The following is a 24706-nucleotide window of genomic DNA, read 5'->3' as shown; positions in this document are numbered from 1 at the left end:
ATTTCCATGTACACAGTAGAACATGAGAGGATGCAATCAATTTTCATTTCATGAAAACCTATGTAATAGATCCTAGACATTATTTTCAAAGTAACCCAGGTTTTCTGTGTTTCCTTCTAAGTTTTATTTTTTTCTCTGCTGTGTATTTATTTTTTTCTCTTCCTTTCTCCTTCCCTCTCTCTTAGGGACTTCTGCATTTCAACAATGTATGTATGCATGCATGTTTATATACATATGCACATAGGTACATATCTTTTAAAAATTAATTTATTTTAAACTTATGCAAAACTTAAATGCACAATAAGAAAAAGAAAATATTATAAACTTAAATACCACATAAGAAAAGAAAAATAAGCATTGCCATGTACAATAGTACATAAGAGAGGATTCAAAATATACAGCAATAGATTTCCATTTTAAGAAAGCCCATATAATAAATACGACACATTTTGTTCAGAGCTGTCCATCTTTTCTTTGCTTCCTTCTAAGTTTTCTTTTGGTCTCTCCTGTACACTTTTGACTTTGTTCTCCCTTACTACCCCAAAAGGTACAATTAAGTGATGATATATTTGCATATGTTTATGCATATATATTATACATATATATATATACATGTAAAACCACACAGAAGCACTTAATACATATATATATACATACATACGTACACTTGTATATACATACATAAACTTAAATATTTATAACCATACTCATATGTAGAAATATACATTCGTATGCATCTATGCATGATTGCACTATATTTAATTGTCCTCTGTTTCTCTGAGTGTGGATAACATCTTCATAAGTCCAACTCTTTCTACCCTTCTTAAAATGCAACTAATCATTTCCTACACCACAGCAATATTCCAACCTTATACTCTAGTTATGTTAAATAGTGTAAAATTATTGAATGTGGCTAACCTATAGTATAGTTTTCCTGTTTTTCTCTTTTGAGTCAATCTATTTTAGCTTTATCTTTGTCTGAAGTCGTGGTTAATAGCCCTGGTTTTCTTCCCCTAATACATTTTACTCCTGAACTTTACTTTCTATTTGTGCATATCTCTTCTTTTCTATTCCTCCTGCCTCTTCTACTTTACTTCTACTGACTACCTTGCCCTCCTATTACTTAATTTAGCCCCCCCAAAGATCCCTCCCATATCCTCTTCCCCCACCCCTTCATCTTATCTTTTTAATTCTATCTGAATGAAGACTTTTATAGCCTTCCAAATATATGTTATTCCCACTTTATTGCATTTCTGCTAATCTAGAAGCCCTTCTGTACCCTCCTTTATCCTATTCCCACATGCTCTTATTTGTTTATAAATTTAAAAGACTTTTATTCAATTCCAAATGTATAAATTGTCCTCTCTTTACCTCAAATATGATGTGAATAGGGTTCCTGAATACCAGGCTTCCTCCTCCATCTAATTCCTCTGTGGCAGTTCCTCCTCTTGCACCTAATTTATATAAGATAATGATTCTTTTTACTTTTTCTTCAACAGTTCCATGTTTTAGAATTGCCTCATACTCAGATTTACACCAACCTTTCTTTCAAAATAGGCAATTACTCCTAAAAGTATTATACATATATCTTACACCTCCTCATATAAAGAGTGAATAACCTGTCCTTATTGTGTCCCTTTTCGTTACTCTTTGAGGTATACCTTATATTTCTCTTGGATCGTGTATGTCAAATTTTCCATTAATTTCAGGTTTTGTTTTATTTTTTTTTTACAACAAAATCCTGAAAGTCTGGCAATTCATTGAATGTCTTTTTTTTTCATTTAGGATTTTGCTTAACTTTGCAGGGTATGAGAAACCTTTCTGGCTACTGTTCCAGTTTATTTGCTCTTCAACATATAGTGTTCCAAGACTTTTAGTGGCACCATTGCTAAGACTTGTGTGATTCCAATTGTGGCTCTGGCATATTTGAACTGTTTTCTTTTTCTCTTTTCAACTCAGTAAAATAATTCTTAGTAATTTAATTGTGATAGCATTAAATAAATAAACTGACCAGGTAAAATTGCCATTTAAAAATGATATTGGCTTTATGCACTCATAAATAATCAATATTTCTGCAATTATTGAAATATGTCTCCATTTGTATGATGAATGATTTACATTTTTCTTCATGTAGTTCCTAGGTCTGTTGTGGTAGGTATAATATCAGGTATTTTACACAGTGTAAACATTTGAAATGATCTAAAACAATATTGAATAATATTGTTGATACATCATGTAGTCATCCTATTGTCTTTTAATTGAAACTATTTTAGCTTTAATTTTGTGTGAGATCATGATTACAATCCCCACTTTTTTTACATATTACATTCTGCTCTAGACTTTTATTTTATCTCCGTGTGTTCCTTACTTTTTTTATTGTGTTTCCTGAAAGCAACATATTGTTGAATTCAGATTTTTAATTCATTCTGCTGGTTCCATTTTATTTGTATATTCATGCCATTCACATTCAATTGTAATTAATTTGTGGTGTATTTCTCTCTATCCTAATTTTTTTCCCAGTGTTCTTCTCATCCTATTTCCCCTATCCCTCTTCACTCTGCTAATTCATTTCTACCTGTAGCTTGTGCTCCAGTTCCCTAATCTACCCTCCTAAGAGTCCCTTCCTTATTCTCTGCCCCCACCCTCTGCCTTAGTCTTTCTAAAAGATTCTTCATTATACCCCCTCCTAATTCTTAATCTATACACTCTTCTGAAAATCCTTCCCTTATCTTATTCCCTTCCCCTATTGTTGCTTTCTAAATTTAGAAGACTTTATGCCCTTCTAGATGTATATGTGGTTTCCAATTTAAACCATTTCCAATAAGAGTAAGGTTTCAGCACTACCAGCCTTCTTCCCTCACTTGCTTCTTCTTTATCAGTTATTCCTTTGATGCCTGATTTGTATGAGAGAATTGCTCCTTTTTAATCTCTCTCTATGCACTTTTATTGTTTTAGAATCACCCCATCATACCCATCTCAGCCCAAGTCTTTCTTTCAAACTATGCAAATAATGATGAAAATCATGAGTACTACTAACATTTTGACATATAAGAAGTAGTTTGACTTTATTGAGTCCCTTATAATTGGTTGTTATGTTTACCATATATTTCTCTTGGATCTCATATGTTGAATGTTTGATGAAGTACTGATTTTTTTGTCACATACCTGAAAAGATCTCAATTTGTTCAATATCAATATTTTTTTTTCCATTTAGGATTTTACTTAACTGTTGGGTAAGTTACCCTTGGATGTAATCCCAATTATTCTTACCCTACAAAGTATAGTATTCTTCAACACAGTAGCTTCTATTTATTGTGCAATTCTGATTGTAGTTCCATGATTTTTAAATTTTTTTCTTGTTGCTTATAATATTTTTTTCTTAACCTAGAGACTTTGAAACTTGGCTACTGTATTCCTGTAAGTTTTTCTCCAGGGATCTTTTAGGTGGTAATAGGTGAATTTTTTCCCTCTATTTTTGTTTTACCTTCTTGTTCTGGAACTTAAGGGAAATTTTCCTTAATAATTTCTTGTAAAAGTGTATCAATGGTATCAAGATTTTTTTTAATATATCTTTCAGGTGGTCAGACTATTCTCATATTATTTCTCCTCTATCTGTTCTCCAAATCAGTTGTTTTTGTGATGAGATGTATCACATTCTCTTCTATTTTTTATTCTTCTGATTTTGTTTTATTATGTTTTTGGTTTCTTATAACATCATTAGCTTCCCCTTGATCCCTTTTAGTTTTCAAGGCATTATTTTCTTCATTAAATTTTTGATGATGTATTTCCTTTTGGTTGACTTTCTTTTCATAAGTTTCTTGGATTACTCTTTATGTTTCTCCCATTCATTTTAATCCTTCTATGCAACATGATTAAGTTGAAACTGTATTTAATAACAATGTATGTGTAGAACATATATAAGATTGCATGCCATCTTGGGATGGGAGAGGGGAGAACGGGTAGAAAGTGGGGGAGGGAGGGGAAGAATCTAAGATGTGGAAGTGATTGTAGAAAACTGAAAACAAATAAAATAATTAACAGAGGAAAAACAGTTTTTACTCAAATCTAATTTAGCAAAAAATTTCAAAGGCAAAGAGATAACTGTGAAAAATATTTGTATTAAGTGTCTCTGATAAAGTGCTCATGCTCATAATATATATGGAACTGTTTCAAATGTATGTGACTAAAAGCCCTTCCCTAATAAATAAATGGTAAAATATATGATCAAGAAATTTTTCAAAGGAAGGAGGTAAGAACAATCATGAAAAAAATGTTTGAAATGAGTGAAAGTAAAAATAACAAATGAGTGTAAAAATTCTGCAAACCACAAATAATTAGAAAAATGAAAATGAAAGCAATTTTAAGGTTCTACCTTGCACTCATCAGACTGGCAAACATGGCATAAGAGGAAAACGACAAATATTATAGGGCCTGTGAAAGACAGGTACATCAAAGTGCCTTTGGAGGAGTTGTGATGGGTTTTGTCCTTCTGGAAAACAATCTGAAATATGCCCAGAAGGACCCTTAAATGTGTATAGTCTTTGACCCATCTATACTTCTACTGGAATTATACTCCAAAAACAAAAAAATCCTATAAAAAGGAAAGGGATCTATATATCCAAAAATATTTATAGCAGCTCTTTTTTTTAGTAGCTAAAAATTGGAAATGAAAGTGTCCTTCACTTCAGAAATTACTAAACAAATTCTAATGGAATTCTCTTGTGGCATAAAAAATTGGTGAGCTGGACAGTTTCAGAGGTTATTGGGAAGGACTTATACAACTTACACTTTGACTTCAACAATGTAAATGGGAATAGAAGAAAAATGAAAACTTAATCTTGAGGTATTATAATGATCAATTACTGCCCCCCCAAAAGATATAAGAATACACCTTCCTCTCTTCTTTGTGGAAGCGGCAGCACTGTGGATGTGTAATCCATAGAGTATCAGTTACCTCATATGTTGCTTGATTTTTCTAAATTTTTTTCCCCCTTTTCTTCTTTGTTATAAGGAATGGCTTTAGGAGTAGCAGATGAGGAAACATACGTAGAAATGAAAGTATTGTCAAAACAAGGGCTACAAGTGGAAATTTTTTCAAAATAAAAAAATTCCATGAGTATGCCCAACCTGGCACAGTACTACAGTGGTGTAATGTGACCTCCTTTCCAGAAAGAGAAGAAAGAAAGAAATCCTGGACAATGAAATAATTCATTTAACCTATGTTTCTATGTCTCCTACAGGTTGGAGGAGTTCAAGGTACCTTGTTCATGTTTTCAGTATCTCTTCTCTGCTCCCAGTTTGAAAAGCATGCACTTGAGTGATATTATCTTGTATGATGATGGGATGAAACTGCCATGTGAGACCCTGGAAAAAGAGAACTGTCAGCTGGAGACACTAGAGTGAGTCATATAACTCTCCTCTCTTGAGAGCCTCCTAAGCATTAGGGCCATCAGCTTGAAGTAAGCAGGAAGAACCACACTTGATTTGGGGAGGTTGACTGCAGGCTGCCTGTCTCAGATCAGGGGAGGCTTTATCCACATTGATTCCTCTTGGAAATTTTGCACAATAGACCCTTCTCTTCACCAGGCTTTTGGGACCAGTTTATTCAGGGGAGTATCCACTTCCCTCTGATATCCCATTGAAACTTCTCTGACCTTCCCTTGATCTATCCCCATGAATTGATAAAATGTTATGTTGTCTTTTCCCTATGTTTCTTGTCCTAGAGGAGCTTAGTTCTAGTATGAGAAGGATGAGTTGCTCTGATAGGCAATAATAGGGGAAAAGAACCACTATTTCAGTGAATAAAGGCTATTGTAAGGGTGCCTTTTGGTGGAGAAGGGTCTCCTTCATACTCCTTCAGCCCAGCTTCTCACCATTACAGTCTGAAACATCAGTGCCTGCTCAGCCCACTGTCTCCATAGCCCTCTGGTGGATTAGGGACATTGTCCCCCAGAAGAGCAGAAGCAGAGCTGTCATCTTCATTCTAACAATTGCTGTGGTCTCAGTGGAAGAGTTGATAGAAGTGGGGGAGGTGTTGAGGCATCATGGCACTGGCTTCAACCTGTGAAAAGGCAGAGATGGCAAGGTCAGGGAAGAGTTAGTAATCTGCTTTGACTAGAACAGAGAGTGAGTGAACCAGGATAAAATAGAGAAGGAATGTCCCCTCCACCATTGTAGATACTACCTCTCTCTTATAATTTTATTTTTTGCTTTCTATGTCACAGTGTTGGTTTAGATTGAGTTCATTTTACACACACACACACACACACACACACACACACACACACACTCCAGATCTTTTCACACAAACTGTTGTCTTTTCAAGAAATCCTATAATTAACACAGTTGATTTATGGATGTCGTTTACTAATACATTGTACAATTTTGTTTGGAATGCAAGTAAAGCATCCTGGCATCTTACTTGAAGCACACACCTTCTCCCCCTTTTCAGTACTGAGACATTTGTAGCATTCTTGTTCTGTGACAGATTTTCTGTTCTTCCATGTTATGTCTACATTTATCAATAAGCTGCTTCACACATTATTTTGTTATTTGGGGGGTTTCTTCACCAGGAATTTGTCAATATTAGTGTAACCATAAATCCAGTCCCTCTCTCTGTCCCCATCCCCATCCCTGTTACAGATGTAGGGATATATGGGGAGCTGAGGGGGAAAGGATGATTTATTAATATGATGATTCTAAAGGAGCTGTGGGATTGAGCGCTTTCCCTCTGACAAATCAGGAGTAAATGAATCCTGGAGAATGTAATTGACCATATCCTCTCTAGTTTTCTGTGTCCTTCAGAATATCCTGTTTGAAGAAATGGCTTGATTCTTTCTTGCCTGAGAACGAGAAAAACTTCTTCGATGTTACTTGCTTTCAGCGTGTCATGGAGCTTCTGTGTAGTGTCTTAGCACAACAGAATTGTAAACTACAGACGCTCAGGTGAGTTCCTGAGATTTCTTTTGGGTGAGTATCTTAGGTTTCATGGTCAATGGGGGAAGGAGGAGCACAAGTTTCGGAGGGAGATTGGAAACTCCTTTTTTAGGAGTTTTAGGAATCCAGATCTCATCGATTTTCATTGCTATAGTTATTGTTTTTTCTGAGAAATTAACCAGAAAGTGGTTTGATCAGGGTTTTCTCATGTTATCTCTGAAAGACCTAGTTGATGCATCACTTAGTTCCAGCACTGTCACGTGGTAAATTCTTTACTTTCTCAAACCCTGCCCCTGTGTCTTTTTTTAAATTTCTTGGGGTTTTGCTTCTTTGTTATGGGCTGAGTTCTAAAGTGAGGAGGATGAGCACAGTTGGAGGAGAGACAGAACAAAGTTTTGATGAGGAAAGACTCTGCTGTACTCAGTGAATCAATTCATTAAGGTGTGACCTGCTTTATTCGCTGATTGCACAGGCTGGAAATGTTTGCTTCTCAAAGCTATTACAAAATCACCAAGTTGACATAGACCTCAAAATTCATCCATTCCATCACATCCCTGACCAGGAATCCTCTAACAACATCCCTGACATATGCTCTTCTGCCTCCCCATTAGAGGAGCTGTGATAGGGAAGCCATTAGCTTATAAGGCAGCTCATTTTATGCTTGAACACTGCAGAGGCAGAAAATTTGTCTTGATATAGAACTAAGTTCTGGCTCTCTTAAACATACAGACCATTATGTCCTTTTCAACGGACTAGAGAACATTTCAGATCTCCTCAGTTACTTCAAGTTATTGATTCTTTTCCCCAAGCTGTATTTGTTTCCCATCCTCTTGAATTCCTGTCATGCTTTTCTGGACATGCTGTCTTATCAGTCTGCTTAGTAAATGAAGCAAAGATCCATTGGTGGTAAAGAAGAGGGAGGGGATAGTCCTTTTGTCAGTATCCTCTCATTTGTAGGTTTCACTGCTTCCGTTTGTTTGTGTCATAATTGTTTCCCTTTAACTTCCTCGCATCAGCTGAACCCTCCCTTGAAACTGAGATGAGCATTAAGTAAAACCAAATGACCAGCACCATATCTGGCTGTGTGTATATATGTCATTCTGCTTCCATAGTCTTCCTACTAAGGAAGAAATGTGTTTTATCATTAGTTCTCAATCATTCATATTTTTCTTTATAATTACTGTGATCTTAACTGCTTTTCAGTGCTGTTATTGGTCACACTATTGTAACAATATGTAAACAGTATCTTGACTCTGAGTTTTGAATTCTATATCACTTCAGAGAAGCCTCCCCACATTTCTCTGAATTCTTCCTATTCTTTTGTTTTTTAAAAAATGTTTAAAATTCATTGACAATTTTAAATAAAAATTAAATTTAAATTCATTTTAAACTTAAATTCAAAATGAGAAAAGAACAAAAGCACATTTCCATGTACACAGTAGAACATGAGAGGATGCAATCAATTTTCATTTCATGAAAACCTATGTAATAGATCCTAGACATTATTTTCAAAGTAACCCAGGTTTTCTGTGTTTCCTTCTAAGTTTTATTTTTTTCTCTGCTGTGTATTTATTTTTTTCTCTTCCTTTCTCCTTCCCTCTCTCTTAGGGACTTCTGCATTTCAACAATGTATGTATGCATGCATGTTTATATACATATGCACATAGGTACATATCTTTTAAAAATTAATTTATTTTAAACTTATGCAAAACTTAAATGCACAATAAGAAAAAGAAAATATTATAAACTTAAATACCACATAAGAAAAGAAAAATAAGCATTGCCATGTACAATAGTACATAAGAGAGGATTCAAAATATACAGCAATAGATTTCCATTTTAAGAAAGCCCATATAATAAATACGACACATTTTGTTCAGAGCTGTCCATCTTTTCTTTGCTTCCTTCTAAGTTTTCTTTTGGTCTCTCCTGTACACTTTTGACTTTGTTCTCCCTTACTACCCCAAAAGGTACAATTAAGTGATGATATATTTGCATATGTTTATGCATATATATTATACATATATATATATACATGTAAAACCACACAGAAGCACTTAATACATATATATATACATACATACGTACACTTGTATATACATACATAAACTTAAATATTTATAACCATACTCATATGTAGAAATATACATTCGTATGCATCTATGCATGATTGCACTATATTTAATTGTCCTCTGTTTCTCTGAGTGTGGATAACATCTTCATAAGTCCAACTCTTTCTACCCTTCTTAAAATGCAACTAATCATTTCCTACACCACAGCAATATTCCAACCTTATACTCTAGTTATGTTAAATAGTGTAAAATTATTGAATGTGGCTAACCTATAGTATAGTTTTCCTGTTTTTCTCTTTTGAGTCAATCTATTTTAGCTTTATCTTTGTCTGAAGTCGTGGTTAATAGCCCTGGTTTTCTTCCCCTAATACATTTTACTCCTGAACTTTACTTTCTATTTGTGCATATCTCTTCTTTTCTATTCCTCCTGCCTCTTCTACTTTACTTCTACTGACTACCTTGCCCTCCTATTACTTAATTTAGCCCCCCCAAAGATCCCTCCCATATCCTCTTCCCCCACCCCTTCATCTTATCTTTTTAATTCTATCTGAATGAAGACTTTTATAGCCTTCCAAATATATGTTATTCCCACTTTATTGCATTTCTGCTAATCTAGAAGCCCTTCTGTACCCTCCTTTATCCTATTCCCACATGCTCTTATTTGTTTATAAATTTAAAAGACTTTTATTCAATTCCAAATGTATAAATTGTCCTCTCTTTACCTCAAATATGATGTGAATAGGGTTCCTGAATACCAGGCTTCCTCCTCCATCTAATTCCTCTGTGGCAGTTCCTCCTCTTGCACCTAATTTATATAAGATAATGATTCTTTTTACTTTTTCTTCAACAGTTCCATGTTTTAGAATTGCCTCATACTCAGATTTACACCAACCTTTCTTTCAAAATAGGCAATTACTCCTAAAAGTATTATACATATATCTTACACCTCCTCATATAAAGAGTGAATAACCTGTCCTTATTGTGTCCCTTTTCGTTACTCTTTGAGGTATACCTTATATTTCTCTTGGATCGTGTATGTCAAATTTTCCATTAATTTCAGGTTTTGTTTTATTTTTTTTTTACAACAAAATCCTGAAAGTCTGGCAATTCATTGAATGTCTTTTTTTTTCATTTAGGATTTTGCTTAACTTTGCAGGGTATGAGAAACCTTTCTGGCTACTGTTCCAGTTTATTTGCTCTTCAACATATAGTGTTCCAAGACTTTTAGTGGCACCATTGCTAAGACTTGTGTGATTCCAATTGTGGCTCTGGCATATTTGAACTGTTTTCTTTTTCTCTTTTCAACTCAGTAAAATAATTCTTAGTAATTTAATTGTGATAGCATTAAATAAATAAACTGACCAGGTAAAATTGCCATTTAAAAATGATATTGGCTTTATGCACTCATAAATAATCAATATTTCTGCAATTATTGAAATATGTCTCCATTTGTATGATGAATGATTTACATTTTTCTTCATGTAGTTCCTAGGTCTGTTGTGGTAGGTATAATATCAGGTATTTTACACAGTGTAAACATTTGAAATGATCTAAAACAATATTGAATAATATTGTTGATACATCATGTAGTCATCCTATTGTCTTTTAATCGAAACTATTTTAGCTTTAATTTTGTGTGAGATCATGATTACAATCCCCACTTTTTTTACATATTACATTCTGCTCTAGACTTTTATTTTATCTCCGTGTGTTCCTTACTTTTTTTATTGTGTTTCCTGAAAGCAACATATTGTTGAATTCAGATTTTTAATTCATTCTGCTGGTTCCATTTTATTTGTATATTCATGCCATTCACATTCAATTGTAATTAATTTGTGGTGTATTTCTCTCTATCCTAATTTTTTTCCCAGTGTTCTTCTCATCCTATTTCCCCTATCCCTCTTCACTCTGCTAATTCATTTCTACCTGTAGCTTGTGCTCCAGTTCCCTAATCTACCCTCCTAAGAGTCCCTTCCTTATTCTCTGCCCCCACCCTCTGCCTTAGTCTTTCTAAAAGATTCTTCATTATACCCCCTCCTAATTCTTAATCTATACACTCTTCTGAAAATCCTTCCCTTATCTTATTCCCTTCCCCTATTGTTGCTTTCTAAATTTAGAAGACTTTATGCCCTTCTAGATGTATATGTGGTTTCCAATTTAAACCATTTCCAATAAGAGTAAGGTTTCAGCACTACCAGCCTTCTTCCCTCACTTGCTTCTTCTTTATCAGTTATTCCTTTGATGCCTGATTTGTATGAGAGAATTGCTCCTTTTTAATCTCTCTCTATGCACTTTTATTGTTTTAGAATCACCCCATCATACCCATCTCAGCCCAAGTCTTTCTTTCAAACTATGCAAATAATGATGAAAATCATGAGTACTACTAACATTTTGACATATAAGAAGTAGTTTGACTTTATTGAGTCCCTTATAATTGGTTGTTATGTTTACCATATATTTCTCTTGGATCTCATATGTTGAATGTTTGATGAAGTACTGATTTTTTTGTCACATACCTGAAAAGATCTCAATTTGTTCAATATCAATATTTTTTTTTCCATTTAGGATTTTACTTAACTGTTGGGTAAGTTACCCTTGGATGTAATCCCAATTATTCTTACCCTACAAAGTATAGTATTCTTCAACACAGTAGCTTCTATTTATTGTGCAATTCTGATTGTAGTTCCATGATTTTTAAATTTTTTTCTTGTTGCTTATAATATTTTTTTCTTAACCTAGAGACTTTGAAACTTGGCTACTGTATTCCTGTAAGTTTTTCTCCAGGGATCTTTTAGGTGGTAATAGGTGAATTTTTTCCCTCTATTTTTGTTTTACCTTCTTGTTCTGGAACTTAAGGGAAATTTTCCTTAATAATTTCTTGTAAAAGTGTATCAATGGTATCAAGATTTTTTTTTAATATATCTTTCAGGTGGTCAGACTATTCTCATATTATTTCTCCTCTATCTGTTCTCCAAATCAGTTGTTTTTGTGATGAGATGTATCACATTCTCTTCTATTTTTTATTCTTCTGATTTTGTTTTATTATGTTTTTGGTTTCTTATAACATCATTAGCTTCCCCTTGATCCCTTTTAGTTTTCAAGGCATTATTTTCTTCATTAAATTTTTGATGATGTATTTCCTTTTGGTTGACTTTCTTTTCATAAGTTTCTTGGATTACTCTTTATGTTTCTCCCATTCATTTTAATCCTTCTATGCAACATGATTAAGTTGAAACTGTATTTAATAACAATGTATGTGTAGAACATATATAAGATTGCATGCCATCTTGGGATGGGAGAGGGGAGAACGGGTAGAAAGTGGGGGAGGGAGGGGAAGAATCTAAGATGTGGAAGTGATTGTAGAAAACTGAAAACAAATAAAATAATTAACAGAGGAAAAACAGTTTTTACTCAAATCTAATTTAGCAAAAAATTTCAAAGGCAAAGAGATAACTGTGAAAAATATTTGTATTAAGTGTCTCTGATAAAGTGCTCATGCTCATAATATATATGGAACTGTTTCAAATGTATGTGACTAAAAGCCCTTCCCTAATAAATAAATGGTAAAATATATGATCAAGAAATTTTTCAAAGGAAGGAGGTAAGAACAATCATGAAAAAAATGTTTGAAATGAGTGAAAGTAAAAATAACAAATGAGTGTAAAAATTCTGCAAACCACAAATAATTAGAAAAATGAAAATGAAAGCAATTTTAAGGTTCTACCTTGCACTCATCAGACTGGCAAACATGGCATAAGAGGAAAACAACAAATATTATAGGGCCTGTGAAAGACAGGTACATCAAAGTGCCTTTGGAGGAGTTGTGATGGGTTTTGTCCTTCTGGAAAACAATCTGAAATATGCCCAGAAGGACCCTTAAATGTGTATAGTCTTTGACCCATCTATACTTCTACTGGAATTATACTCCAAAAACAAAGAAATCCTATAAAAAGGAAAGGGATCTATATATCCAAAAATATTTATAGCAGCTCTTTTTTTTAGTAGCTAAAAATTGGAAATGAAAGTGTCCTTCACTTCAGAAATTACTAAACAAATTCTAATGGAATTCTCTTGTGGCATAAAAAATTGGTGAGCTGGACAGTTTCAGAGGTTATTGGGAAGGACTTATACAACTTACACTTTGACTTCAACAATGTAAATGGGAATAGAAGAAAAATGAAAACTTAATCTTGAGGTATTATAATGATCAATTACTGCCCCCCCAAAAGATATAAGAATACACCTTCCTCTCTTCTTTGTGGAAGCGGCAGCACTGTGGATGTGTAATCCATAGAGTATCAGTTACCTCATATGTTGCTTGATTTTTCTAAATTTTTTTCCCCCTTTTCTTCTTTGTTATAAGGAATGGCTTTAGGAGTAGCAGATGAGGAAACATACGTAGAAATGAAAGTATTGTCAAAACAAGGGCTACAAGTGGAAATTTTTTCAAAATAAAAAAATTCCATGAGTATGCCCAACCTGGCACAGTACTACAGTGGTGTAATGTGACCTCCTTTCCAGAAAGAGAAGAAAGAAAGAAATCCTGGACAATGAAATAATTCATTTAACCTATGTTTCTATGTCTCCTACAGGTTGGAGGAGTTCAAGGTACCTTGTTCATGTTTTCAGTATCTCTTCTCTGCTCCCAGTTTGAAAAGCATGCACTTGAGTGATATTATCTTGTATGATGATGGGATGAAACTGCCATGTGAGACCCTGGAAAAAGAGAACTGTCAGCTGGAGACACTAGAGTGAGTCATATAACTCTCCTCTCTTGAGAGCCTCCTAAGCATTAGGGCCATCAGCTCGAAGTAAGCAGGAAGAACCACACTGATTTGGGGAGGTTGACTGCAGGCTGCCTGTCTCAGATCAGGGGAGGCTTTATCCACATTTATTCCTCTTGGAAATTTTGCACAATAGACCCTTCTCTTCACCAGGCTTTTGGGACCAGTTTATTCAGGGGAGTATCCACTTCCCTTTGATATCCCATTGAAACTTCTCTGACCTTCCCTTGATCTATCCCCATGAATTGATAAAATGTTATGTTGTCTTTTCCCTATGTTTCTTGTCCTAGAGGAGCTTAGTTCTAGTATGAGAAGGATGAGTTGCTCTGATAGGCAATAATAGGGGAAAAGAACCACTATTTCAGTGAATAAAGGCTATTGTAAGGGTGCCTTTTGGTGGAGAAGGGTCTCCTTCATACTCCTTCAGCCCAGCTTCTCACCATTACAGTCTGAAACATCAGTGCCTGCTCAGCCCACTGTCTCCATAGCCCTCTGGTGGATTAGGGACATTGTCCCCCAGAAGAGCAGAAGCAGAGCTGTCATCTCCATTCTAACAATTGCTGTGGTCTCAGTGGAAGAGTTGATAGAAGTGGGGGAGGTGTTGAGGCATCATGGCACTGGCTTCAACCTGTGAAAAGGCAGAGATGGCAAGGTCAGGGAAGAGTTAGTAATCTGCTTTGACTAGAACAGAGAGTGAGTGAACCAGGATAAAATAGAGAAGGAATGTCCCCTCCACCATTGTAGATTCTACCTCTCTCTTATAATTTTATTTTTTGCTTTCTATGTCACAGTGTTGGTTTAGATTGAGTTCATTTTACACACACACACACACACACACACACACACACACACACACACACACACTCCAGATCTTTTCACACAAACTGTTGTCTTTTCAAGAAATCCTATAATTAACACAGTTGACTTTTGAATGTTGTTTAATAATACCTTCTCTAATTTTTTTTGGAATGCAAGTAAAGCATCCTGGTGTCTACTTGAAGCACACATCTTCTCCCCCTTTTCAGTATTGAGACATTTGTGGTGTTCTCGTTCTGTCACAATATTTCTGTTCTTCCACGTTATGTCTACATTTACCAATAACCTTCTTCACTCATTATTTTGTTATTTGGGGGGTTTCTTCACCAGAAATTCGTTAATATTAGTGTAGCCATAAATCCAACCCCTCTCTCTCTCCCTATTCCCATCCTTGTTACAGATGTAGGGATATATGGGGAGCTGAGGGGGAAAGGATGATTTATTAATATGATGATTCTAAAGGAGCTGTGGGATTGAGCTCTTTCCCTTTGAGAAATCAGGAGTAAATGAATCCTGGAGAATGTAATTGACCATATCCTCTCTATTTTTCTATGTCCTTCAGAATATCCTGTCAGAACCAATGGACTGGTAATGAGGTGGGTTTTTTCTTGTCTGAGAAGGAGAAAAAGTTGTTCCCCAAGATTACTTGCATTCAGCATGTAATGGAGCTTCTGTGCAGTGTCTTAGCACAACAGAGTTGTAAACTACAGATGCTCAGGTGAGTTCCTATGAGATTTCTTTTGGGTGAGTATCTTACATTTCGTGGTCAATGGGGGAAGGAGGAGCACAAGTTTGGGAGGGAGATTGGAAACTGATTTTTTTCAGGAGTTTTAGGAATCCAGATTTCATCCATTTTCTTACCTATAGTTATTGTTTCTTCTGAGAAATTGACCAGAAAGTGGTTTGATCAGGGGTTTCTCATGTTATCTCTGAGAGACCTAGTTGATGCATCTCTTAGTTGCAGCACTGTCACCTAGTAAATACTTTACTCTCTCAAACCCTGCTCCTGTGTTTTTTTAAAAAAAATTTTGGGTTTTGTCTTCTTTGTTATGGGCTGAGTTCTAAAGTGAGAAGGATGAGTAAGGTTGGAGGAGAGACAGAACAAAGTTTTGATGAGATAAGAGTCTGCTGTACTCAGTGAAAAAATTCATTATGGTGTGACCTGCTTTATTCACTGATTCCACAGGCTGGAAATGTTTGTTTCTCAAAGCTATTACAAAATCATCAAGTTGACATAGACCTCAAAACTCATCCATTCCATCACATCTCTGAACAGGAATCCTCTAACAACATCCCTGACATATGTTCTTCTGCCTCCCCATTAGAGGACCTGTAATAGGGAAGCCATTAGCTTATCAGGCAGCTCATTTTATGTTTGAGCACTGCAGAGGCAGAAAATTTGTCTTGATATAGAATTAAGTTCTGGCTCTCTTAAACATACAGACCATTATGTCCTTTTAAAAGGACTACGGCACATTTCAGATCTCTTCCATGTCCCTGACCTTCAGTTACTTCAAGTTATTGATTCTTTTCCCCAAGCTATATTTGTTTCCCATCCTCCTGAATTCTTGTCATGCTTTTCTGGACTTGCTGTCTTATAAGTCTGCTTAGTAAATGAAGCAAAGTTCCATTGGTGGTAAAGAAGAGGGAGGGGATAGTCCTGTTGTCAATGTCCTCTCATTTGTACGTTTCACTGCTCCCATTTGTTTGTGTATCATAATTGTTTCCCTTTAACTTCCTCCCACCCACTGAACCCTCCCTTGAAACTGAGATGAGCATTAAGTAAAACCAAATGACCAGCACCAATATCTGGCTGTGTGTATATATGTCATTCTGCTTCCACAGTCTTCCTACTAAGGAACAAATGTGTTTTATCATTAGTTCTCAGTCATTCATATTTTTCTTTATAATTACTGTGATCTTAACTGCCTTTTCAGTGCTGTTATTGGTCACACTATTGTAACAATGTGTACACAGTATCTTGACTCTGAGTTTTGAATTCTATATCACTTCAGAGAAGCCTCCCCACATTTCTCTGAATTCTTCCTATTCTTTTGTTTTTTAAAAAATGTTTAAAATTCATTGACAATTTTAAATTAAAATTCATTTTAACCTTAAATTTAAAATGAGCAAAGAAGAAAAGCACATTTCCATGTACACAGTAGAACATGAGAGGATGCAATCAATTTTCATTTCATGAAAACCTGTGTAATAGATCCTAGACATTATTTTCAAAGTAACCCAGGTTTTCTGTGTTTCCTTCTAAATTTTCTTTTTTTCTCTGCTGTGTATTTATTTTTTTCTCTTCCTTTCTCCTTCCCTCTCTCTTAGGGACTATTGCATTTCAACAATATATGTATGCATGCATGTTTATATAAATATGCACATAGGTACATATCTATTAAAAATTAATTTATTTTAAACTTATGCAAAACTTAAATGCACAATAAGAAAAAGAAAATATTATAAACTTAAATACCAAATAAGAAAAGAAAAATAAGCATTGCCATGTACAATAGTACATAAGAGAGGATTCAAAATATACAGCAATAGATTTCCATTTCAAGAAAGCCCATATAATAAATACGACACATTTTGTTGAGAGCTGTCCATCTTTTCTTTGCTTCCTTCTAAGTTTTGTTTTGCTCTCTCCTGTACACTTTTGACTTTGTTCTCCCCTAGTACCCCAAAAGGTACAATTAAGTGATGATATATTTGCATATGTTTATGCATATATATTTTATATATATATATACATGTAAAACCACACAGAAGCACTTAATACATATATATATACATACATACGTACACTTGTATACACATACATAAACTTAAATATTTATAACCATACTCATATGTAGAAATATACATTCGTATGCATCTATGCATGATTGCACTATATTTAATTGTCCTCTGTTTCTCTGAGTGTGGATAACATCTTCATAAGTCCAACTCTTTCTACCCTTCTTAAAATGCAACTAATCATTTCCTACACCACAGCAATATTCCAACCTTATACTCTAGTTATGTTAAATAGTGTAAAATTATTGATTAATGTGGCTAACCTATAGTATAGTTTTCCTGCTTTTCTCTTTTGAGTCAATCTATTTTAGCTTTATCTTTGTCTGAAGTCGTGGTTAATAGCCCTGGTTTTCTTCCCCTAATACATTTTACTCCTGAACTTTACTTTCTATTTGTGCATATCTCTTCTTTTCTATTCCTCCTGCCTCTTCTACTTTACTTCTACTGACTACCTTGCCCTCCTATTACTTAATTTAGCCCCCCCAAAGATCCCTCCCATATCCTCTTCCCCCACCCCTTCATCTTATCTTTTTAATTCTGTCTGAATGAAGACTTTTATAGCCTTCCAAATATATGTTATTCCCACTTTATTGCATTTCTGCTAATCTAGAAGCCCTTCTGTGCCCTCCTTTATCCTATTCCCACATGCTCCTATTTGCTTATAAATTTAAAAGACTTTTATTCAATTCCAAATGTATAAATTGTCCTCTCTTTACCTCAAATATGATGTGAATAGGGTTCCTGAATACCAGGCTTCTTACTCCATCTAATTCCTCTGTGGTAGTTCCTCCTCTTGTACCTAATTTATATAAGATAATTATTCTTTTTGCTTTTTCCTCAACAGTTCCATTTTTTAGAATTCCCTCATACTGAAATTTATACCAATCTTTCTTTCAAAATACCCAATTATTAGTAAAATTATTATACATATGTCTTACACCTCCTCATATAAAGAGTGAATAACCTGTCCTTATTGTGTCCCTTTTCGTTACTCTTTGAGGTATACCTTATATTTCTCTTGGATTGTGTCTGTCAAATTTTCCATTAATTTCTGGTTTTGTTTTATTTTTTTTTTTTTGCATCAAAATCCTGAAATTCTGGCAATTCATTGAATGTCTTTTTTTTGTCATTTAGGATTTTTAACTTTGCAGGGTATGAGAAACCTTTCTGGCTGCAGTTCCAGTTTATTTGCTCTTCAATGTATACTGTTCCAAGACTTTTAGTGGCACCATTGCTAAGACTTGTGTGATTCCAGTTGTGGCTCTGGCATATTTGAAATGTTTTTTTTCTCTTTTCAACTCAGTAAAATAATTCTTAGTAATTTAATTGTGATAGCATTAAATAAATAAACTGACCAGGTAAAATTGCCCTTTAAAAATGATATTGGCTTTATGCACTCATAAATAATCAATATTTCTCCAGTTATTGAAATATGTCTCCATTTGTATGATGAATGATTTACATTTTTCTTCATGTAGTTCCTAGGTCTGTTGTGGTAGGTATAATATCAGGTATTTTACACAGTGTAAACATTTGAAATGATCTAAAACAATATTGAATAATATTTTTGACACATCATGTAGTCATCCTACTGTCTTTTAATCGAAACTATTTTAGCTTTAATTTTGTGTGAGATTGTGATTACAATCCCTACTTTTTTTACATAATACATTCTGCTCTAGACTTTTATTTTATCTCCGTGTGTTCCTTACTTTTTTTATTGTGTTTCCTGAAAACAACATATTGTTGAGTTCAAATTTTTAATCCATTCTACTGGTTCCATTTTATGGGTACATTCATTCAATTCACGTTCAATTATAATTAATTTGTGGTGTATTTCTCTCTATCCTAATTTTTTTCTCAGTATTCTTCTCATCCTATTTCCCCTATCCCTCTTCACTCTGCTAATTCATTTCTACCTGTACCTTGTGCTCCAGTTCCCTAATCTACCCTCCTAAGTGTCCCTTCCTTATCCTCTGCCCCCACCCTCTGCCTTAATCTTTCTAAAAAATTCTTCATTATACCCCCTCCTAATTCTTAATCTATACACTCTTCTAAAAATCTTTCCCTTATCTTATTCCCTTCCCCTATTATTGCTTTCTAAATTTAGAAGACTTTATGCCCTTCTAGATGTATATGTGGTTTCCAATTTAAACCATTTCCAATAAGAGTAAGGTTTCAGCACTACCAGCCTTCTTCCCTCACTTGCTTCTTCTTTATCAGTTATTTCTTTGGTGCCTGATTTGTATGAGAGAATTGCTCCTTTTTAATCTCTCTCTGTGACTTTTATTGTTTTAGAATCACCCCATCATACCCACCTCAACCCAAGGCTTTCTTTCAAACTATGCAAATAGTGAGAGTACTACTAACATTTTGACATATAAGAAGTAGTTTGACTTTATTGAGTCCCTTATAATTGGTTGTTATGTTTACCATATATTTCTCTTGGATCTCATATGTTGAATGTTTGATGAAGTACTGATTTTTTTGTCACATACCTGAAAAGATCTCAATTTGTTCAATATCAATATTTTTTTTTCCATTTAGGATTTTACTTAACTGTTGGGTAAGTTACCCTTGGATGTAATCCCAATTATTCTTACCCTACAAAGTATAGTATTCTTCAACACAGTAGCTTCTATTTATTGTGCAATTCTGTTTGTAGTTCCATGATTTTTAAATTTTTTTCTTGTTGCTTATAATATTTTTTTCTTAACTTAGAGACTTTGAAACTTGGCTATTGTATTCCTGTAAGTTTTTCTCCAGGGATCTTTTAGGTGGTAAGAAGTGAATTTTTTCCCCCTGTTTTTGTTTTACCTTCTTGTTCAGGAACTTAAGGGAAATTTTCCTTAACAATTTCTTGTAAAATTGTATCACGATTTTTTTTATATATCTTTCAAGTAGTCAGACTATTCTCATATTATTTCTCCTCTCTCTGTTCCCCAAATCACTTGTTTTTGTGATAAGATGTATCACATTCTCTTCTATTTTTTATTCTTCTGATTTTGTTTTATTATGTTTTTGGTTTCTTATAACATCATCAGCTTCCCCTTGATCCCTTTTAGTTTTCAAGGCATTATTTTCTTCATTAAATTTTTGATGTTATATTTCCTTTTGCTTGACTTTCTTTTCATAAGTTTCTTGGATTACTCTTTTGTTGTCTAATTTTTCTTTGAATTCTCACTTGATTTTTAAAGTCCTTTTATCGTTCTTCCAAGTCCTCTTTTTCGGCTTCTAACCACTTGATGTTTCTTGTTGAAAAAGAAGTGATTTTCTCAGTCTCCACTATCTTCTGAACATGAACTCAGATCTTCTCTCTCCCCATAGTAGGTATGTATGGTTAGCTTTTTTCTCCTTTGCTTACTGATATTTTGGTTTTCTCTTGTTTTATTTTTAGCAGCTTATTATTGATATTTACTTTTAGTCCCCAGGTGTGGGGAATGATGCCCAGTCCTTAGGTCCTTCTTACTGTTTTTTTTCTGAACTCTGTAAGGGGGGGCATCTTTGGACACTCCTCTCCATCCCTAAAGCACATCTGGGACCCCCAGCCACTTTGTCCCACAAATACACTTGTTTATTTGCTCCCCCTACTGGCTGCAAAGTATATCTTTCCTCTATTCCCTGGAACTGAAACCAGGGTCTTAGTTCTGCTGCAAGTGCCCATGGCTAGCAAAGTCTCTGCCCCTCTGCTACTACATTCACCAGGGGTATTGTAGCTTCTTCTCCCATGCAGTAGCAATAAGAGACAAAAATCACAGCATGGAACTAGCTCCAGCACAGGACCACATCAGGTCAGCATAGACATGATTTGCATCACTCAGTAGATAAAGGTCCTTCAGTCTTCTGCTCAGTCTGCTATCTCCACACTGTGAGGGGAAAGTTTCTGAGACTGAGGCTGCTTCCCAGCCCAGCTGCCCCCAGGGTTTTGTTGTTTGCTGATTCAATGGAGTGGACCTGGAGATGTTTGTACTGCACTCACACCAAACCTATACCACTAGAGGTTGAGTCTTTCTTAGGGTCTTGTCACATTACTTTTGGAGGACAGCATTATCCTGATTTTGTTTATTTCTGCTGCTGTACATTAACTCTGGGGTTATGTTCTCTCTTTTTTATGGAGGAAATTTGAAGAGCCTCAGGTTTTCTGACCTATTCCACCATGTTCCCCAAATCATCTGCATATTCTTAGTTTCTTGCTGTGCCATAATATTCCATTACATTCACCTACTACAAATTGTTCAGCCATTCCTTAATTAATGGTAGCCATTGTTCTTCTAGTTTTTTGCTATCAAAGAATTCTCCATTAATATTTTGTTTTATATTACCATTCTTTCTCATTGATATCATTATAATATGTGCTTTGTAATGAGAGGTCACTGGGTGAAATGGTGAGTTTATTGATTTTTGGGGACATTGTTTTAATTTTTTTTCAGAAGAGTTAGGCTAATTAATTCATAGGCATCCCAAAGGTATGTTTGTAGACATGGTTTTCCACATTCTTTCTATCATTGATCATTTACATTTTTTAATATCTTTTCCAGTTTTCTGGGTGTAAGTCAAGCTCAGATGTGTTTCAGTTTGCATTTCTCTTAGTGATTTGGACCAGTTTTTAGTGTTATTGTTGATTCTTTGCTTTTCTTCTGAAAACACCTTATTCATATCCTTTGACTTCTCTATTAGGGGAAGGCTTTTCAGTTTTTTCTCTTTAAAAAATATTGGAACATCCTTCTGCCAATACAGATCAGCCCTTGTTCTGCAACTTATTTTCTGTTTCAGCAAGGACCCTGACACATCCAGTATGACTTGCTGTCACAGATTTTTAGATCTGCTTTCCTAAGGAAAGCAATTTAAATTGGGGTCAACAATCTACTTTAATTACATTTACCAACAGAGAAAATGCAAGTAGAGAAATAAAGACCAACAGACAGGGCTTCCAACTGTCTGACCATTACATACATACCTAGTGATGAGAGACAGAAGCATCAACATCTGGGTTTTCATAGCTGGGGGGCACCTTAATGGCTACCCAGAGTCTCATCTGGCTAAATCACATGAACTGTCTTCCCATGAGTGAGCAACAAAGCAAAACCTCATCTCAGAGAATGTATACACTTTTCAGAGCCTGAGGGCACAACCCTAAGGTGACCCAGTGCCTCATGAAAAATTAACAAAGGTACCTGAGACCTATTAATGGGCAGGGAAGATCTTTAACTGTTCTTAACATTAGATGGTCTTACAGGGTGTCTTGATAAATTGACTATGAGACATTTATCAGAGAAAGATGACGCAAATAACTTTTCCCCAGTTGACAGCTTTTTTTCTCATTCTAGTTGTAGTAATTTTTTTATGTAAAAAAAGCTTGCTTTCGTTTGTCTATTTTTAATTGTCTATTCCATCATATTATCTACAAACACTTCATTGCATTGGAATATGGATTGTCTGGGCCTCGTAGAATAAACTCATTGAGGACAGGTACTCTTGGAAACTGTTGTATTATCTGGCTTTTTTGGTTCTATCCTCCATTGTTTTATCCTTCCCAATCTAAAGGCCCTTTTCTTTGGATTTTTTCCATTCTTCTTTTTCTGCTCTCATGGCCACCATCCTAGTATAGACTCTCTTCACCTCTTACCTGGATTGTTGCAATAGACTCTTAATTGGTCTCTCTGGTCTTAGGCTTTTTCCTCTGTAGTCTAATCACCATCCATTTGCCAAAGTGATAACCTTTGAACATCACTTGATCCTGCAAAGCTTTGCTTTTTGGTGGAAAGGGTTATCAGCTCTCTTTCCTTTTCATCCTTTTTATCAGGTTTTTTTCACTCTCCACCCTTCGACTTGATGTCAGAGGTCAGGATTTGTGACTTCCCCTTCAGACCCTTTATCTTCCTTGTCTTTCATGTGAAGCACTTTTCCCCTTTCTCCAAGGTACAGTTCATGGTTTTCTTTTAACCTGGGAAATGGTAAGGTATTCTCCTAGGTCTTCTCCTCCTCCACTGGAACCATAGGCATCCTACATCTTATTGCTCTGTAGCTGTCACGTAAATCTTGTAGATAGACTCTCTAGATCACGGGAAATTTCACCCCTTCTCTCCATGTTTCCTTGAACTGAGATAATCATTTCTCTGTCACTTTACGTTTAACTCACGTTGTTAATTTATCTGGTTACAACCAGGGCAAAATGCCTAGTAGCGGTGCTTCTTGTGAATATGGAGGACTCAAATCCTTGGGGTCTTGAGTGATGCTTTAGCTTTCCAGAGTTTTTCTTCCCTTATTCTGAGTTTTACTCAGATTTTCTCAGCATTCAACATAATGGTATGATTTATTTATGATGTTGCCTTAGGTGGTGATGTTCCACTTGTAGGTTCCATCTAAAGCTTATTGTAAGTGGGAGCTACACTAATTTTTTTTTTTGGCGTGAGAAAGTCTGACATGTAATTTGACTTCCAGGCACTTCTTACTTCTTACCCTGTTGTCTAAACTTCATATTCTTTCTTCAGATATCTATGCACAGGAATTGTGAATATATACATAGACACAGTGCTTTCTTAGTCAAATGCAAAAAATCTTGAGTATTATTAGCTAAAAGGCAGAACTGGAATATATCCCTGGTGTGTTTCTCCAATATTCTTGGAGAAAAGGTTAATTACAATTAATCTGATTATTTTTTTTCCTGCATTTATGTGTTTGACCAAAGACAGGCCAAGAAATTAGATCAGAATGGAGGGGAATGAGCAGTGACTTTGAAAAAATGTATTTTATTTGTCATTTATAATTTATTTTTTTCATTTTTGCCTATATATAACATGTATTTGCTATCATGTTCCTATAATTCCTCTTCTCCCTCTTATAAAGTCATGTTATATTTTACTAATTTTAGATATTTTTATCTAACTTTAATGAACACCAAAAAATAGAAAATATTTCCATGCATGGAAAAAAGCAGATGAACAATTATATATAATATTTCACATCTTTATACTGTACAATTTTCTTTTTCCTTAAAAGTCTATAATAAATTCAACATGTTACTTTCAAATTGTCTTGCTTGTATATGTTTCCCTGTAAACTTCCTTCTCTTCCCTTCTCTGCATTTAAAATAATATTTCAGTGACCTTCATTTCTGTCTTTGATGTCCTGCTTACATGTAACTAGCAATGGTTCTCTGGGCCCATGGACATCGATATTTTAGTCATTTGTTAGCATGATTCCAAATTGACTTTCCATAGCAGTCATACCAAATCCCTCAATAAAGCTTTAATGAGCCTATCTTTCCACAATTTTCCAACACTGGCTTTTCCTATC

General features: G+C 34.8%; 1 protein-coding gene and 1 long non-coding RNA gene across 19 annotated transcripts in view; one reads left to right on the top strand and one right to left on the bottom strand.

Annotated features, from left to right (window-relative positions):
• Positions 1-14381, bottom strand: part of LOC140504878 (uncharacterized) — a 42943-nt gene extending 28562 nt beyond the window's left edge. For 13 of the 16 annotated variants that reach the window (XR_011967265.1, XR_011967260.1, XR_011967264.1 and 10 more), the window contains exons 1-6: positions 14233-14381; positions 13621-13724; positions 9731-9813; positions 5874-6061; positions 5261-5364; positions 1372-1454 (exon numbers count right to left, since the gene is read on the bottom strand). This is a non-coding gene — a long non-coding RNA (uncharacterized lncRNA). Of the gene's footprint in view, positions 1-1371; positions 1455-5260; positions 5365-5873; positions 6062-6434; positions 6809-9730; positions 9814-13620; positions 13725-14232 lie in introns of those variants that run through there. The other 3 variants (XR_011967271.1, XR_011967270.1, XR_011967275.1) reach the window with 3 other exon arrangements.
• LOC140504873 (NACHT, LRR and PYD domains-containing protein 3-like) overlaps positions 1-24706 on the top strand; it is a 396422-nt gene that overhangs the window by 353120 nt on the left and 18596 nt on the right. For all 3 annotated transcript variants that reach the window (XM_072610239.1, XM_072610238.1, XM_072610240.1), the window contains 4 exons: positions 5241-5399; positions 6805-6945; positions 13601-13759; positions 15171-15326. In XM_072610239.1, coding sequence (XP_072466340.1) covers positions 5241-5399; positions 6805-6945; positions 13601-13759; positions 15171-15326 — 615 coding nt within the window. The remainder of the gene's footprint in view (positions 1-5240; positions 5400-6804; positions 6946-13600; positions 13760-15170; positions 15327-24706) is intronic.

This window comes from Notamacropus eugenii, chromosome 5 (genome assembly GCF_028372415.1).
Source record: "Notamacropus eugenii isolate mMacEug1 chromosome 5, mMacEug1.pri_v2, whole genome shotgun sequence".
NCBI lineage: Eukaryota > Metazoa > Chordata > Mammalia > Diprotodontia > Macropodidae > Notamacropus > Notamacropus eugenii.
This window is presented reverse-complemented; position numbering and strand designations above follow the sequence as displayed.